Source organism: Coloeus monedula (genome assembly GCF_965178545.1).
Source record: "Coloeus monedula genome assembly, chromosome: 9".
NCBI lineage: Eukaryota > Metazoa > Chordata > Aves > Passeriformes > Corvidae > Coloeus > Coloeus monedula.
In genome coordinates, this window is record NC_138789.1 from 30,400,567 (window position 1) to 30,418,084 (window position 17,518).

Sequence of the window (17,518 nt, forward strand, 5' to 3'; positions counted from 1 at the left end):
CATACCAAATATAAACAACATACAAATCACCGTATAAAAATGATGCAGATGAGATATTTAAACAGATGACCTTAAAACTTCTGTACTTATTAATACAACTAATACTATAAATGAGAGCAACCTTGTAGTTTTTATTCCAAACGCTGACTCACAGGAAGGTAATTATGTCCTGCCAGTCTTCTTCAGGATCCTACTCACCCTTTATTTATCTCTTGACAAAAGTGTGGGTGTTTTGGTGCAAGCACCTGCACGTGGACTGCAGTGTGTGTTAAACCTTTAAATGTGGGTGTCTCTCCAAGTGCAGGCACTGGGAGACAGCTCCCGTTCCACAGAGGTTGTAGGGAAGGCTTTTGGGATATTTATCCTGTGGATGCTGATGGTTCCTGCTGAGAGATCCTGAAAAATGATACTCTTGGACACTTAAAGCAAACAGCTCTGTAATTAGGTTGCCATCAGCCCATTTATTTCATGCACAGAAGTTCAGTGCCGTGATTTATGGTCTTTAAATCCTTGGATTTAAGGTTGTCTGCTTGGGTATTGTTGTTTTCTGATTCAAGTAGTGTCCCTGTGCTGCAGCATTTCTCCAAGCAAAACCCATCAGCCTCTGCCTTAATTATGTAAAAGTGATCAGGAAACAAAATTACATCTCTTGGTGTGTGTCTGTCCCTTTGTGCTTTGGGATTTTTTTCCTGACTTTACTGTAAAATTACACAATCCTGGCTGGAATGTTACATCAATTGATCCATGTTTTTTCTCTATACTTGCTGTACATTGAATTCATGACCAAATTGGACAAGCACAATGATTACACTAAAGTGGTATCAAGCCCTTCTGGCTCTAGGATTGCAGCTATTTACAAGTCTTGGGCTGCTGCTTAAATTTTTTTCCCAATTTTTAGTCATTTTGACATGAGTTTGAAAGCAAACTGGAAAACTGAAACCCAGAGTTCTCCCAACAGAATGAAGGCTCAGGTCAATTTTGCTCCTGTTAAATGCTCAATTTTAGGTTCTCTTAAAGGGAAAAGGACCAACAAAATGCAGCAAGGTGAAAACAGTTCACTGATCAAAATGTTCTTGACCTGAAAAAACCCACAGAAATACTGTAAGTTTTCCATCCTAGAGGCTGGAATGAGGAATAAAAAATCCAATGCCATTGAGAAGTCCATCTGCTTTGTGTTTTAAGGTTGGGTAGCATGACTTTTTTTTTTTCTGCCATACACATTGTCAGGAGAATAACCTTAGTCAAGTTACAATGGCTAAATCAATAATCTCTTGAACATGTGGAACTCATTTTCTTGGGGTATTTTCCCCTCTCGCTCTTTTTCCCTTCCTCTTCTCTGGTCCCTTGAAAAAGAAGACAAAAAAAACCTGCTGGTTCCTGATTGCATTTTTTGGCACTTACTCCATTTTCCATAGTTCTCTCTCCTTGCAAATGCCTGGAGTTTCCCAAGGAAACAAATTTATAAGAATTGTGCTCCCCTTTGCTCCTTTTCAGTGTTGTGCCTATTCCCCATCTCCCCTCTGAGGCTGAAATGATCCCATGGGATTTTACTGCCTGCAGCTGATATATAAATGTTAGCTGAGATGCTTTTTGCTGTCAAGTTAAGATGAAATTTGAATCCCAGTTCTCCTGTGTTGCCCAGAATATATTCCAGTGCTGCAGAAATGTGATGGGCACCTGGCAGAAGGCAGTGGTAGCTTGAGTCTTAAATAGGGACTTGGTGAGCAATCTTCGTTAAGAGAAAAAATGGGAAGGGAGATGATGTTTTCCCACTTAAAACCTTAAATATTGGGGGATTTGTGTACCCAAAAGGTGTGTTATGAGCCTGCAATGTTCATTGGTTGTAACTTACATAATTCTCTTTATTAATTAGTATTCTCTCCTCTACTGGTTATTGATTTCTCAGTTCTCATGCTAATTAGTCACCATTTTTCAGTCTTTTTAATATCTTTTTCCCAGCATATGCTGTGTTTTCTTTGTTAGGCTCTTATTTACCTTCTGCTTTCTGCTGCAGTTCCTTGAAGGGGTATAAAATCTGCATTTTAGGTGCCCAGGTTTCAGGGTCATTGAAGCTCATCAGGCTTAGTTCAGCAAAACTTCAAATTTCAGCTATTTTCCAATCAAATTCCAATAATATCAGTCTGAGAAGAAAGCTACATGCTAGAAATCCCATGCAGCATAAAGTGGAAATCACACTGCTTATGATTAATTAAAACAATTGATTAGAATAGTGAATTAAAGGCATTAACTGGCAAAATGAGTTAGGAAAGTGATATCATTTCCAACAGCCTGCACAGCACTGACTGACCTGAGCTCAGCATCGCTTTTCTCTCTGATTCAGGTGTCTGTTGCTGCTCCACAAATGCTGTAATGAGAAAGAGCATTAATTAATTAAATCCTTTCTGAAAACATGGGGGTTTTTTTGAGCCCACAGAAAGAGAGAGGCGTTTGTAGAGTAGTGTTGGGATATTCCTTTCACATCTGTAGCCGCTGCCATCAGTGCTCCCTTCCCACTGGATTTGCCTTTCCCTGTGTTTTCCTCCAATTTACTTCAGCTCCTTCCATGCCTTATTGTGAATTCTTGGAGGAAAACACGGAGCATGTCCCTGATCTCCTGGGAAGCCTCTATTTAATGTTCCTTGGTTTTAGAAAATGGTAACAAAACAGAACACGAGATGGCTTCAGACGCTGCAAAAATAAACGCCAGGCAGAAGCCACAGGTTTCCCTGAAAACAACCTCACTGGTGAGTTCCACCAGAAAAGGGATTTGATGGATATTTGTTTGCTCACCACTTTTTAAAACATTAACCTTTCAAGTAGGAACCAGACCCTAGTTAGTGGCTGCTTGAAGTTTAAAAAGTATCACAGCCCTGCTGAGCTAAATCTGTCTGTATTTTTACACGCCTACATTTTATTGTTCTATGTAACTTTTTAAATATTACTGATTTTTGTCATTGATTCCTTACCCAAATATGACAGGTAACAGCAATCCATGCCCTAAACCTGCTGAAAGATGGGTTTTTTTTCTCTTTTAAATGGCTTGTAGTATACATGGTAAAGCAGCTTCAATATATTTACAGCTTAGTGGCTATTTTACTAATCTTGTGTTTGTTTTCCCTCATTCTCTTTGTCTCAAAAAATGTTATTTTTGTTGTCAGGGAGATGGATTCATGTCTTGTCTGGCAAATAAAGTGATGTGCAAATGGCTGAGTGCTCTGCAGAGCAGTTGGTGCTCATGTTTGGTTGGGGACCTTGGAGATTTGGGGGTGGTGGCTTTTTCTGCTTGTTTTGATGCTGTACTGGCAGTCAGACTGGACTTTTGGAAGTGTTTTTCTCCCTGCAGCACATTTTAATATCGAGGAACTGAGGGAACAAGCCAGTTAATATTTTACATTTTATGCTGTGCTTGGCTTAGAGTCTTCTCCCAGTTTTAAAACCGAGTTGCCTTCAGTTTGAAATGAATAAAAGTCTCTTAAGCCTTTTTTTTTTGGGGACACAGCAAAGCTAAACTCAAGCTTATCTCTGGGTTGGTGGGAAACCTGACTCCATCCTACCCTGAGATGTGGTTTGGATGCTGGGCCCATCCATCACTGTCAGACCCCACCTGTGCCAGGTCCAAATCTTCCCTGTCCCAGCCCCCTGCTCCTGGATCCTCTCATTGCTTCCTGATTTACCTCTCTTATCAAATATTTGTCCTGTGAGTCAGAGCTAAAAGCCAGGCAGTTGGAAGTCATTAAAGGATATATGGAGGTACCTTGGAAGAATTTCCTAGGAAGTTGCAAGTGCTTTGACCCAGCCAGGTACTTAAAGAGCTTAGGGAAGCAAGAGTCTGATGCTTTGGAAATGTGTGTTTGGAAAACAAGCCAAGCTTCCTCAGGACTCTATCCAGGGCATCCCCTGCAGGCTCACAGGGACACATCTCCCAGCTTTCCTGAGGAGCTGTCGTGGGTCACCAGGAATCCTGCGGTGCTCCCTGCAGATACCACGATTTTCTCTGCCTAGGCTGGTGTTTGTGTAGCCAAACAGGAGGGCTGGGGAGGAGCAGGAGCAGGAATGCTGTGCCCGGAATTTGGGTGTTGCTGGAGGTCCCAGGAATGGCTCCGGGCTTTGTGCTCAGCCCCTGGCAGCAGCACTGAGGCTAAACCTGAGCAGAGAGCTGCAGGTACAGCCAAGCAAGTGCTTTGCTCTTCAAAGTTTGAATAATTCCAAAAGAATCTTTAGAAAGATTATTATAACCTTTAAAATGTTAGAATTAGAGAATCGTCAGGCTTGGAAGAGACCTTTAAGGTCGTCAAGGCCAGCTGTGGTACCACTACTGGTACCATGAAACCCCATCTCCCAGATCCAGAACACCTCCAGGGATGGGGACTCCATCACCTCCCTGAGCAACCAAAACCAGTGTTCTAGTATCTAATCTTAATCTCCTGTCTCATCTTAAGGCCGTTTCCACTTGTCCTCTCGCTGCTGTGGAAGTGTCAGGATAAATCAAACTCTCCAACACTGTTTATTTAGTGTTGGAAAGTAGGGATTGCTTCAATCACAGTGCTGGGACAGTTCCACCTGGATGTGAAAATAAAAGGGTTTTTTCCCAGTTAATTACTGCATACAAAGGCAAATGAAGGAAAATAAAATAAAATAAGATAGTGTTTGAGGGTTTGGGGTGGTGTGGGATGAGATGTTGGGAGTGATGGTGGGGATGGAGATATTCTGTGTCTGGTGGAGGAGCAGCTCAAGGGAAAAGGCTGGATGCTGAGCTAGGGAAGGGCTGGATGCTGAGCTGGGGAAGGGCTGGATACTGATCCAGAGGAAAGGCTGGATGCTGAGCTAGGGAAGGGCTGGATGCTGAGCCAGCACAGCCTTCCCACATTGGGAGAGCGAGTGGTGATGGGTTACGGCGAATAATCCCGGGCAAGCATCTCATTAAACACGTGTGTGATTGTTCTGTGCAGGGAGCTGAGCCTGCTGCCATCTGCTCCACAGATCCAATTAAACCAGAGGGGTGGGAAGAATAAAGTACAGATGCTAATGGGCTGTGTACACTGCAGGGCAAGTTCTCCTAAATATTGAGACTGTTTTTCTGGGGTTGTGTGTGGGGCTGACTTTCTCTCTGCGCCGTGAAGCTCCCTCAGCTTCATTTGAGGTTGCCACTTAGCTCTGATTTGCTGCTTTAAGTTAGGTCACTCTTTAAGTTAGTGAAAATAGCTTAAGGATGTTTTTGCCCCGGGGTGGAATTGTGCACAGGAATTCTTGAGTAGGGGGAGCAGATATCCCGAGTAGGGACCAGACCCAGGCAGGGGCTGAGCAGTTCACGTGTAGCCTCGGGGTTGGATTCTCCATCCTTACTCGATTTTTACTGTTGGTTTACTCATTATCTGTGCTTAGTTTGACCGAGAAACTCCTGCTCCCCCCTCTCTGCCATGGCAGTGCTTTTAATTAAAACAACAGAATATACCAGAGCATTTTTAAAAAATCAGTTAATTCAAAATCAAGTAAAAATAGGTTAAAAACCAAGCCAAATAAATTCCTGCTGGCACTGTGACTCTTACATAACCATAGATGATGTTCTCTGGCATTATTTTGCAAGTTCATAAACAGGCTACGTGTGAAAAGGGTGGAAAAAGGGTCAGCTTTGTGTTAGGGACAGAAAGCTCCATTTTCAGGAGCTGACAGTCTATTTCCTCCTTGTTCCTTTTGATGTCTGCACACTAAATGCTGCGTGGACAGAAAAATTCAATTCATTTAAAACATTTTGCATCAAAATGACATGCTTTAATGTATTTTCTTCTGATGTTTAAATTATCTTTTCATCTCATGAGGGAGGGGAAAAAAAAAAGCCAACATGTTTGGAGTTAAAGTACCCAAGCAGAACTTTAAACAAAGGTCTGGATGAAGAGGAAATCTTGATGTACAGGCAGCCTTTAAGGGTAGATGCCTTTTTTTCCCCTCCCCTGCCCCCCCTTCTTGGCTGGCTGAGCCTTGTAAACCGAGGAGATTTATTGCTGCCCTTCCAAATGCTTCTTCAGAATGAAGAGTTCACATTTTTGAAATTCTTCAAGTCCTCAGGAGGGAGAGGGATAAGGGGAAGTGATGATGGTGAGCACACCAAAGGATTTCCCAGGCTGGTTTTGTCAGTCATAGCTGCCTTGTAGCTGTGCTGGGAGGGAATCAGCTGAACCTGCACCAAAGAAACTCTTGGAGCTGTGGGCTGCAAAGGATTTGGATGAAATTTAGACTTTTTAGTAATTGCAATCATTATTGCTAATAATACAATCCAGGGTCTTTAGGAATCGCTGTCCTTTGCCAGATGCAGTGTCATGTGTGCTACTCAACCCTGATAGATGTGGGATCCATTCCCTCAGTGAAATCCCAGCTCCCCTGGAGAAATGTCTGAACAGCCTAAATAACCTCCATTTATTACCATTACAGCTACTGACACCACTTGTTGTGGTATCAATTAAGATTAAGAAAGCAAAGGAATATTTTAGGGATATTCGACATTTTCCAGTGGGGACGGCCCCACTGTTCCCAAGGTGAAAGCTGCCCTTGGAAATGAGAAATCTGGGAAGAGAAACTTAGGTGATCAGGCAAACTTTTTAGGGATGCTGTTGGTGTAACCCCAAATCCTTCCCATCTTCTTTTTCAGTCTGGAAGCAGAATATTAACGAGGTGCTGAGTGGTTTTTCCTCTGTGTCTGTAACAGGGATGGCAGTGTGGCTGTCACCTGTCCCCCTGGGAACTGGTGGGAAGCTTTCCCAGGGGAGGACACAGCTCTCACTTCTATCTTCTGACACATCTTTCTTTTTTTTTTTTTTGCCATTATGAGGTTGATCAGGATGTGTTCAAACTTGGGTCTCACTTGTCTGTTTTCCACACATTACATTAGTTTAAATTTTGCTCCCAGCCTGTTGTGTTTTAGTTGGAAACAAGCACTTTTAAAAGTAGTTATGTTGGGTTAAATGTTTAGCAAGAGAAGGGTCATAGTTTGCACGTGGAACTATTTTTAGCACCTTCTGGCAGTTTGGTAAATAAACAGATGTTTGGAAAAAAGCCCTGTTGTGCCTTTACTTCCCAAAGTCAGCCTCTCCATGCAGATCCTCACATGGAGACATGATTCCCCTCGGGAAGCCTGGCACTGGGAGACTCCTCAGGTCCTTCTCTGACCCCATTTCCTCACCCATCCACTTTTTGGAGCTGCTTTCATGGGACACTTATGACAAAAAAGCCTCTCACACATCCTTTCTGGTTTTTCTTGCAGAGGATATTCAACTCCTTCGTGTACACAGAGAAAATATCGAATGGAGAAAGTGAAGTTCAACAGGTGAGTCCAAAACCCCTTCCCACCTCCACTGGCAGAGTGAGCTCAGGGAATTCAGTTCTGTCTGGATTTATGGTCCCTTTCCTAACCTGTCCCTGTTCCCTGGCAGCAGAGCCCGACCCCCCCGGCTGCCCCCTCCTGTCAGGGACTTGTGCAGAGCCACAAGGTCCCCCCGAGCCTCCTTTGCTCCAGGCTGAGCCCCTTTCCAGCTCCCTCAGGAATTCTCCAGCCCCTCCCCAGCTCCCTCAGCCTCTCCTGGGGCTCCAGCCCCTTCCCAGCTCCCTCAGCTGCTCCTGGGGCTCCAGCCCCTTCTCCAGCTCCATTGCCCTCCAGAGGCTTTGCCTTCCCTGTAGGCATGCCCAGGTGGGTGCTTGCAAGCAAAGGGACCATGAGAGTGTATAATTGTCACCTGACTTCGAAAATTTCAATCCCAAACCATCCTGACATCCCTCAGGATGGGTTCTCTGGCTCTGTGTCGTGTAGGGCAGCATTTCCAGGAGTATTCCTGGGTGGTCTGTGCACCACAGAAGGGCCATGTGGGCTGGATCAGACAGATCAGATGGCTTTTAAAAGGCAAAAGTGTTTTTGGGAAACCAAGAAACTGGATTAAAACTTCAAAGAAGTCCTGACTATGGATTCTCCGCTGAGGAAAAGACAGTCCTTGTTTCCCAGAGCAGATGTCTGTGTTCATCCCAAGTGGATATAAAGAGCTGTCCAAACACTGGAGGTGGGGTGATGGATTTGAAGCTGTCAGGGGAGAAAACGGGGCTCTGCTAAAGTGTAATTACTGTGGTTAAAAGCTCTACAGTGAAGTGGATGGAAGAACAGTTGAGCACTTCTGTTTCATTAATAACCAGATCTTTTAGCCTTCATGAATCCCCAGCAATAGAACCTGAATTTTGTAAGAGTAGTACATTCAGTGGGATCATCTTGAGCAAAGGCAAACAGATGTAAGCAAATGAAATCCCCTGCCAGAGAAATCTCATTCCTGCTTTGGTCATTCATTAACATTTTCTTAGCAACTGATATCCAAAGGCAATTAATGAGGGTTTTATGTCAGCTGGGATTTTTTTCTGGCAGAGCACTGAATTGCTGTGGGGGTCGTGGGTTTTTTTGTACCAAACCATGTAAATAATGACTCTCAGTTTATTGAAAAAGTGGAAAAATTCCAGCTGTTGGCCTTCAGGCCTAACTGTTCAATACCTTTGGCTTTCTCTGTGCCACACAAGGAGCAGTTTTACCTCTCAGCATCGAACTGGTTGCACTTTTAAGGTCTGCAGTTATAGAATTACTGTTGTACCTGACAGATAAAACCTGTTCGACTTTGAATCATTTATTAAAAATTGGCTGGCAATGGCCAAAAATAACTTGGATTCCTTCCCTGTGAGTTATTTCAATATCAGAGAACTCCCATAGGATATGAGAATGCAGTGGCGTGAGTTAGTGATGTAAATAAAGTGGGAGAGGAGGAGTTTTATGAGAGGAAAATCTGCATTAGCTGATTTCAAGGAAGTCAGTGTGTGTTCAGTATCCTGCCAGACATCTGCTCTCTGTGATGTGGAGAGAAGGGATCTGGGCTCCACAGAGGAAGGAGAGAGGGTGAAATGCTCTTGAGCAGGAGGAGATTTACCAGCTTTGAGGAGAGAAGTCTTGAAAAGCTCAGACCATGCTGCTGTTGGGTTGGATTTTTTGTTTGGTTGGTTTTGGACTGGGCAAAGAGGTCTTTGGAGAGGAAATAGATCTGAAATATGCTGAAAAAATGACATTTGGCTGTCGAGCACAACACGTTCCCTGGCTGCGAAAAGTGGTGTGTTCACACACGCTGATGAATTGTAAGCCTCACAATAAAAGGCAATTATTGTGTGTTTAATGTACTTCCAGAATGATTCAGGAATTGTGGCCCTTTCTCTGGGTTTTGTTGTGCACCCTGTTTAACATCTTTCTTGGAATAAATCTTGCGAGGCTTTGCCAAAGGTACTGGCCAGTAGAAAACCTCAAATGAGTGCTGGTTTCCTTGACGAAATGCACATTGGAAAGTGGTTTCCTGCATCCTGACTGCAATAATAGAATGTATTTTCAGTGTCACCCAGAGAAGAAGGAATGGGAACTTTCCACAAGGGAGAATGGACTTAAGTTGAAGGAGGGGAGGTTTAGATGGGATATTAGGGAGAAATCCTTCCCTGTGAGGGTGGGGAGGCCCTGGCAGAGGGTGCCCAGAGCAGCTGTGGCTGCCCCTGGATCCTTGGCAGTGTCCAAGGCCAGGCTGGAGCAGCCTGGGACAGTGGGAGGTGTCCCTGCCCATGGAACAGGGGTGGCACTGGATGAGCTTTAAGGTCCCTCCCAACCCAAAGCATTCCAGGAGCCCACAAATGGTTGGAATCCATTAAATGGGAGATGTGGGATGGAGCTGGAGGTGATTCTATGACCCTTCCTTGAGCCATGTCCCTGCTCATCTCTGTGCTCTTCAGGGTTGATGCAGGACCAGTGGTGTCTTTGAGCCACGTAGATGAAAAATAAATAACATTAAAAGTTTTCTAGAATAGGACTCTGTGGATGCACAGCTGTGGTACAGCAGCAGGATGAATGCCTGGTGGATGTTGGAGAGAGGTAGTTTTTTCCAGATTTTTCTGGTTTACAGAGGGAATTTAAACCTCAAAATTATAACTCAGCTCTTCCATGTGTAAGCAATCCTTTCCAAGGAGCTTGACAGTGTTAAATCCCTGGCTGTGAGTCTGTCCTGGCATCCCTGCCTGTCAACCCCACTGATGCATATTTTATATACAGGCTTGGAAACATAAAAAAATACCTTGGCTTTCAAGCTACAGCCAGAAATAAAACCTAACCTTGGAGCTCTGCTTTCCCTCCGAGCTCCCTGCAAAGGGGAGACTTCAGAGCTGAGGAGCTTTGAGGGGGAAGAAGCGTTAAAAAAAAAAGCTCAAGGGAACGATGCAAATGAGGGAAATGTCTCTGGGAAAATTAGAGGAGCTCAGTGATGTTGTGATGAAAGGTTGTCAGTGGAGATGGTGACAATTGAAGTGAATTACCCAGGGGTGCTGCAGTAATAGAAACAGGTGTTACAGTCCAACCTGTCTGCAAACCCAAGGGCTTTGGCTGCGTGTCAGCTGCCAGAGGAAATCCAGGGAAAACAGGGCTAATGGCTGCATTGTTCACAGAGAGCACTCACTGCTTATTGTTTTGTTTATTAAAATGAAGGGGAAAACACAGAAATCCTGAAAAATGCCCAAGGAGGCTTCCCCCTGCTGTTGTTTTTGAGATGAGGTGAAGAGCACTTTGTGCATGGACCTGGGGATAATAATACTTTATGTCAATCTCAAGGTATCCAGATTTATTTCAGTCTTCATTAAAATGGGTGAGTTGGAGTAGGAATGTCTGTCACACTTGGTACCCACTGCCCCTTTTCTGTGCCTGATTGGGGGCACAGTTTTCCATTTTGCCTTAAAAGTGCCTTAACAGTTATGAAAGGATGGTTTCATAGTTCGGTGTTCTGTCCTTTCATTATTTGTTATCTCTCATTCTTTCTCTACTTTGGAGGTTTTGTAACCAGTGTGGGTCTGGCATCCATCAGCATCCAGCAGCTCTCCAGCTCCAGGCAGGTTAAAAAAAGCAGGGTATGTGTTGGATAAAAACTTCAGGTTTTTATTTAGAAAGAGGAGAAGGTGATTTAAGCCTGCAGCTTTTACTGTGACAGGCTCCACAGCCGAGTGCACCACCCTGCAAAGGGAATAAAGTTAGAGGGGAATGATGTGAGTGTGCACAGGGCATGGGCACACCAGGCAGTGCTGAGGGCTTGGGAAGGAGGGATTACTCCTTGCTGTTGGTTTAATCACTGGGAGCTGGAATTCCTGCTCACTGCTGTGGATTTTTGTGCTCCAGTGAAGCCCAGCTATGGCAGAAAAAGTTTGTTTTGTTAGGCTTCATCTGGGTGATACTTCTCAATTTGATGAATTAGAACCATTTGTTTCTAGTACTTGATTGGTGTGTTACCCTCAGTTTCTTAACATTTATTCATTTGAAGAAATTTTCAACGGAAAATTATTTTTGGATCATCTTGCCCTTGGTGACTTTGAGTTCCCTGGTTTTGAAGTGGTTTGGATTGTTGGGAGCATTGTCTTGCTATCAGAGGGCAATATTTTTAGAGTTCTTTAGATTAGACAAAGTCAGTTCTTCCAGCTGTGGGCAGGGAATGGTGTCTGGAGCTCTGGGAGGCTTCATATCCCTTGTTGCTGACATGCACTTGACTCCCTGCCCCGACCGAAGCGCTGGATCCCGTTCCATAAAAATAACGGAATGACTTTGAGCCATTCCGAGGTTTTTCCATGGGAGACGCAGTTTGGGAACAAAGCATTTGCTTTTTGTCAGCTTCTGAAGTACAGGATCTTCTGAAAAACAGATTTGTCAGATCTTTAGACTCAGCACAGCAGGGTGAAATTCAAAGGCTGTGGGGCGCTTTTATTGTTCAACCTAGAAGGTGAAAACTCATCAACACCGAACCCTCGGCTTGTACAGCATTCATTTATCAGAGAGCAGCCCCGATTCCAAACCAGAGAGAGGCCTTTTGTTCTGGGGCCTCTGAGAGTTTTGTGACTGCTAATGATGCTCAGCAAACTTCAGCTCTCTCCCCTCTTCCTGATTTCAGGTAGGGAAACCAAGAGAGAAATCTCACGCTCAGGTATCTGGTTTACCTTGGAATTTCATTTGCCCAAACTGAGCAGAGAACTTTCTACCCAGCAAACCTGACTGCTTTGATTTAGGAAATTTGGTTTGTGTTTGTTTGAGCCCCTCCAGAAGAATTCTGGATTCTCACAGAAGAATTCACTTCTAAAGAACACATTTGAGGGGAACAGCCAGACAAAAAGAAAGTTTACTGGGAAACAGAAAAGGATCTCCCCAACAGCTTATTATCGTAACAACTGGGAGCAATTTAATAGTGCTGCATGTCTAACATGGAGGAGCCCATTAGCAGTCCTCTGGTGCCTTGGCAATAAATCATTCCACAGAACTAATTAGGTATAATTCTGCAAGTCATTTGAGCGAGGTGCTATTAAAACCTGTGCTCCTTGGAGACCTGTCACGGAGCCGCAGCATTCCCTGGGAGCAAGGGGGGCCAAGCAGTGCTGCTATCAGCGAGGCCTCGTTCCTCACATAACCAAGGCAATCGTGACAAAATGGCCTGTTGGTAAGAGTTAGGAGAGACATTTGTTAGTCCAGGGGATCTGGAAAATCCAGGGGTGTTTCCCAGCACACAAAACCAGCAGCACCGTTAAATCATCCCTGTAGAGTTTGGGGTGTGCAGGGAGCAGGGGAGAGGAGTGCTGTGGGTTAAGGAGCTGATTTAGCTCTGGAGAAGTTTGCAGAAATGCAAATCAGTATTTCTGATTATTCAACACCTCAGTCTATTGCTTAGAGACGATTCTTTCGTTTGGGATGTGTCTGGCTGACGATTAAATATATAATTGGTTGGTGTGAAAGGGATGCAGAATGTGCAGAGCAAAAAAAAAAAGCCTGATCCATTTTGATAATTCCTCCCTTTGATGAAAGATGAGGAGTGAAAGCCTCAGTAAATGCTCCTTGTAAAACCTGATGCCTCCTGGTAACTGTGTTTACTGTGGTTACTGTTACTCCAAGAGCAGCCACAGATTGTCCCCTTCCCGTTTTCCCCAGCAGTCATTAGTCAGGCTCGTTGTGAAGTGCCTAATGAAGGACACAAGCGAGCTCTTCTGTGACAGCACAGTCACTCCAGCAGCCTGGGATGTGTCCCAGCAGGCTCAGCCCTGGCCAGCACCAGCACCCTTCCCAGTGCTGGGACTCTGCCTGGCATGGAGAGAGGGCAGAGGTGCCACAGGCACCACTAGCTTGGAAGTGCTTGCTGGCAAAAATTTGACTTCATTATTTCTACTTTTAATTTTTTTCAGGAGCATTTAAAAAGAAGGGCTGAAGTACCCAATTTGATATTTCCAAAGCGAGGCGCTCTGATTTTTTTTTTTTTAATGGTCTGAGAATTGTGTGGGAGGGGTCACAATGTGTTTGTTTTCACTTTCTGAAAGGAGAGAAATTGCCTCTTACAAGGAATAGTGTAACCTCTAAACCTTGTCCTGATTTAAAAGGACTGCCTTCCTTAGAGGGGCCTCTGGCAATAAAAGGCTTCAGGAGGAATTTCACCGGTGTGAGACTTTTGTCATTATTTTCTTCTTGCTATATTACAACATCAATTAGAGATTTTTCAGTTTGTAGCTGAAGCTGTTGTAGGCTGTGAGTAGGCACAGTGAGCTTTAGATCGATGAGGAAAGTCACTCAGGCAGTGCTCAGCCTGTGGAGCCTCCCAGGAAAGCAGCAGGGAATACAGCGGAAAAGCAAAGTCTGGGATGGCTTATTTTGCCCAAATCTACATGAAAGAAGTGCTGAGATATTTCTGCACAGATCCACCTGACTGAGGAGGCTGCTGAGGAACAGAGAAATATTCATGGCAGTATTTGGGGTTCTTTGGGGTTCCTTGGATGCTGAGGTTGCTCCCATCAGAAGGAGATTTGCTGCTGGCTCTTTGCTCCTGGAGCAGTAGAAGTTCTGTGTAGGTGAAAGCTTCTCTAACACCATTATTTGGGCTTTCCTGAAGTGTCCATGTACAGAAACTCATTAAATTGACTTGTGGCCTGCTTTAGCCTCTATCCATATCAGGCCTTGGAGCACCTCAGTGTCACATCCAGCTGTCAGTTCTTAATGAAAGGGAAGCTTGATATGATGGAAGTCACACTTTTCACACATGCAAAACTCTGTTGAAGCACCCATTGCTAGATGAGAAATGTATTTTATCTTCTTGTATGGTCTCCTTCCCGTGGCCAATATTGATTACTTGACTTTACAGTGCTTAAACCACCAAAATAAAAGTACAGTGAGCAAATTGGACAACTATTATCTTTAGCATACTCAGCTTTGACTTGGTTGTTAAGGAATGGAGTAATACAGAGACACTGGCTTAATTTTAAGCTTTCTTCTCTTTTTTCAGTTGGCAAAAAAAATCCGTGAGAAATTCAACCGTTACTTGGATGTCGTGAATCGGAACAAGCAGGTAGTGGAAGCCTCATACACTGCTCACCTCACCTCACCCCTGACTGCCATCCAGGACTGCTGTACTATCCCACCATCCATGATGGAGTGAGTATGAAATTCTGGAATTCCTCGTGCTGTCATTTATTTAATCTGTGAAGAAAATGAGGGTTTCTTTGTGTTTGCTGCTGCTTTGGATAAAAACGGAGAAGGCAGATCTCCAAAGGTGCCTCTTATCTTGTCCTCATCTTTTTTTCCATTTCTCCCACACCAGTGCTTAATGATGGGCTTTAAACAAGAACTGGGAATCAGCTGGAAGCAGTAAAAGGAAGAAAGTTTGTTCATAGTGTTCCATCCTGAAAGAGTGTGTCTAGCTCCAAGACACTGTTTTTGCACTGAGACACTGCTTGCCCTGAATAACTCTCCTCAGGCTGGTCATGAGACCTTTTTCTCTCCTTTGAAGTAACCAGAATCACGAGTTGGTCAGTCCATCACATGCTAAAAGCACTGTGTTCCAGTTTAATCAGGTTGACATGCTGCTGTTTGATAGCAGAGGTTTAATGAAATCGAGTCCATTGCTTGGAAACTGGATTTGTTCATGTTCAGTTTGGTTTGGTTTTAAATACAGGAGTTTTGAGTAGGCTAAATCTGGGCAGTTGGTTGTCTTTAATCATTTCTATTGTGCTGCATATTTGCAGAAACTTTTTTGGGTTTCCTAACTGTAGAGATGTATGATAGAAACTCTGATTTTTCCAATGAAAGAGGAGTAATTTTCTTGAAACGCTGAACATATTAAACATTTACTTCCATGTGGGCTTGAAAAGAACAAGAGTAACCTTCTGTTCATGCAAACCTTGATTACAGACTGATTTTCCCTGTTTATATGTCAGTCTGATTTAAAAACATTTGAGAGGGAGGAAGGCAATTTGGGTCACCAGGTGACTCCAAGGGCACAGGTTTGGAGGTCTCTGTGCAGTTCCTGCTGGACAAGGTGCCTATGGAAAATGCTGGCACATCCAGGCTGGTGGCAGTGTGGACAAAAGGGTCAGGAATTCTTTGGGGATGAAAACCTGTCTGCCTTCTGATCATGCAGGAATCACCAGGCAGCAGGAACACCTTCCAAGCAAGGGTTGAGGGGAAGGAGAAAAGAGATTTATCCACCTCCTTGTCAGTGTGGCCTAATTTTTCATTATAAAAAGAAGTCTGCTTTTAGTCTGGAAACATTAGTGAATTCCCTTTCACTTTGTCCTCCAAAATGATGTAGCTTGGAAGTCCTTCAGAAATTTCTTCAGCTGTGGTGGACTTGCAGAAGAATCATTCCCAGTAAGTGGTTTAAAACACAAACAGCTGGCAAAGCAGGTGAATTTGCTGTTTGCACAGCTCCTCATTCAGGCTCTACAATCTGATTCTCGTTATTTAGTTGCTTGGATCAATAATTAAATGGTTCCCAGACCAGTCTATCAGCTGCAGGATGTTCTGGACAGCACCTTGGTTGAGGCTTATCTGACCATTGGACCCAGTGCTGTCTGTAGGAAATCATCTGCAAGTCAAAAAAAAGAATGTAAAAATGTATTTTCTGTTTGAAACTTCCAAGTTTTAGCTCCATGCTTTGTTAACTGCCTGATTTGTCTAAATGCCTCTGCCATCATTTCAGTTTTTTTCCCCTTTCTGCCTCTCCCATCTGCTGCTCTTGCTTTCATTTTCCTTCCCTGTGGCATTGCCTTTCTGGGAGATTTCCCATTTGGGTTAAAATATCGGGAAAGAAGCTGATTCACCTGGATATTGTGACCATATTTTGAATTCTTCCATGTTTAATTCATGGACTAACTCCAGCTGCAGTTGGGCCTGCACTTGTAGGAAGTGAAATTGGATGTGCTGCTGCTGCTAACAGCTTATCCTTGGTGTTTGAAGTGTTTAATGTTGGTGTTAAAGCAACAGTAATGATAATATTTTGGTTAAAACATTTATGAACTGCTGCTGCAGAAGAGGTCACGTGAAAAAAGACCCAGATTTGTCTGTGAAAATTGCTTTTTCCATGAGATCCTTTGCCTTAGACTGTGCCTTGGCCATGTCTGTGTCCTCAGGGCTGTGGTTTTTGTTCCGGAGGGTTGTGAAATGTTTGTGTTACAACTCCTGAACTCTGTGTGTTCTTTTTCTGGCTGTTTCCTCATGTAGCCTCTTTATTTGAGCAAACATTTGGGGCAAGAACAGTGTCAGGAGTGCATTATCCTCAGGGTGTATTTTTAAGGTAGATTTGAAGGTTTTTCCCACGGTGTTTAAGGCTGTTTGTCACATGGTGTTCAACCTCTTATTGTCCAACTTACTGACATTGTGTTGGGAATGCTGCAAGTTTGGATTGCTTTGGGGAAAATTAAGTTGGATGTACTATTCTGCAGTGAAAGGATTTTTATTTTGAGTTTCATTTAATGGCGTGCTGACTTCAATTTGTATTCGTTGTTACCATTAACAAAATTATCCCTGAGTTTGCTTTTATTTATCCTGAAAATCTGAGCATTGGTTTGTCTTGTTGCTTGGGATAAACTGTGGGATTTCCACACCTGATGACTGTAAATAAATGATAGAAAATAGGACCTAACAAAGCACAAACTGGGTTAGAAAATGAACCTGGCATTTAAATTGCTTGTTTAGTGAGTAGTGGGATATGACATGGAAAGCAATATTTATTTTATTGTTATTCCATGGTGTTTGCTCTTGCAGTGAAGAGCCCAGATCAATGAGTTTCCATGTGATTCCAGTCTGGATTAAAATTCCCAGCCTGGCTGTGCTTTTGGTTGCTGTTTTGTACCCAACATATTCTGGTTTCACTGGTGTAAGACCAGCAGTTGTGTGTTTGCGCCCCCTCCAAGGCAGGGTTGTGCAATGGAACCACCTTGGTTTGGGAAGTGGTGAAAATAAATAAATTGGAATATGCAAACCCAGCTGGATGAGGCAGCACTGTTGGTGGCTATTGAGTGGTTTTGGCAAGGGACCCTTCCTAGGCCTTAATTCAACAAACATTTCCTGATAAAATTACACTCAGCTGCTTTACCAAAGGCTCTAAATGTGTGCTTGGGCTCAAGGAAAAAATCCCACACCTAAATACATGTGCAGGGACTGCTGAGGAAGGGTGAGCAGGGCAGG

General features: G+C 43.7%; 1 protein-coding gene across 1 annotated transcript in view; it reads left to right on the forward strand.

Annotated features, from left to right (window-relative positions):
* Positions 1-17,518, forward strand: part of CACHD1 (cache domain containing 1) — a gene marked incomplete at its 5' end in the record, with an annotated part of 87,453 nt that overhangs the window by 21,351 nt on the left and 48,584 nt on the right. Inside the window, 2 exons of the mRNA XM_082287511.1 lie at positions 7,256-7,318; positions 14,337-14,485. Coding sequence (XP_082143637.1) covers positions 7,256-7,318; positions 14,337-14,485 — 212 coding nt within the window. The remainder of the gene's footprint in view (positions 1-7,255; positions 7,319-14,336; positions 14,486-17,518) is intronic.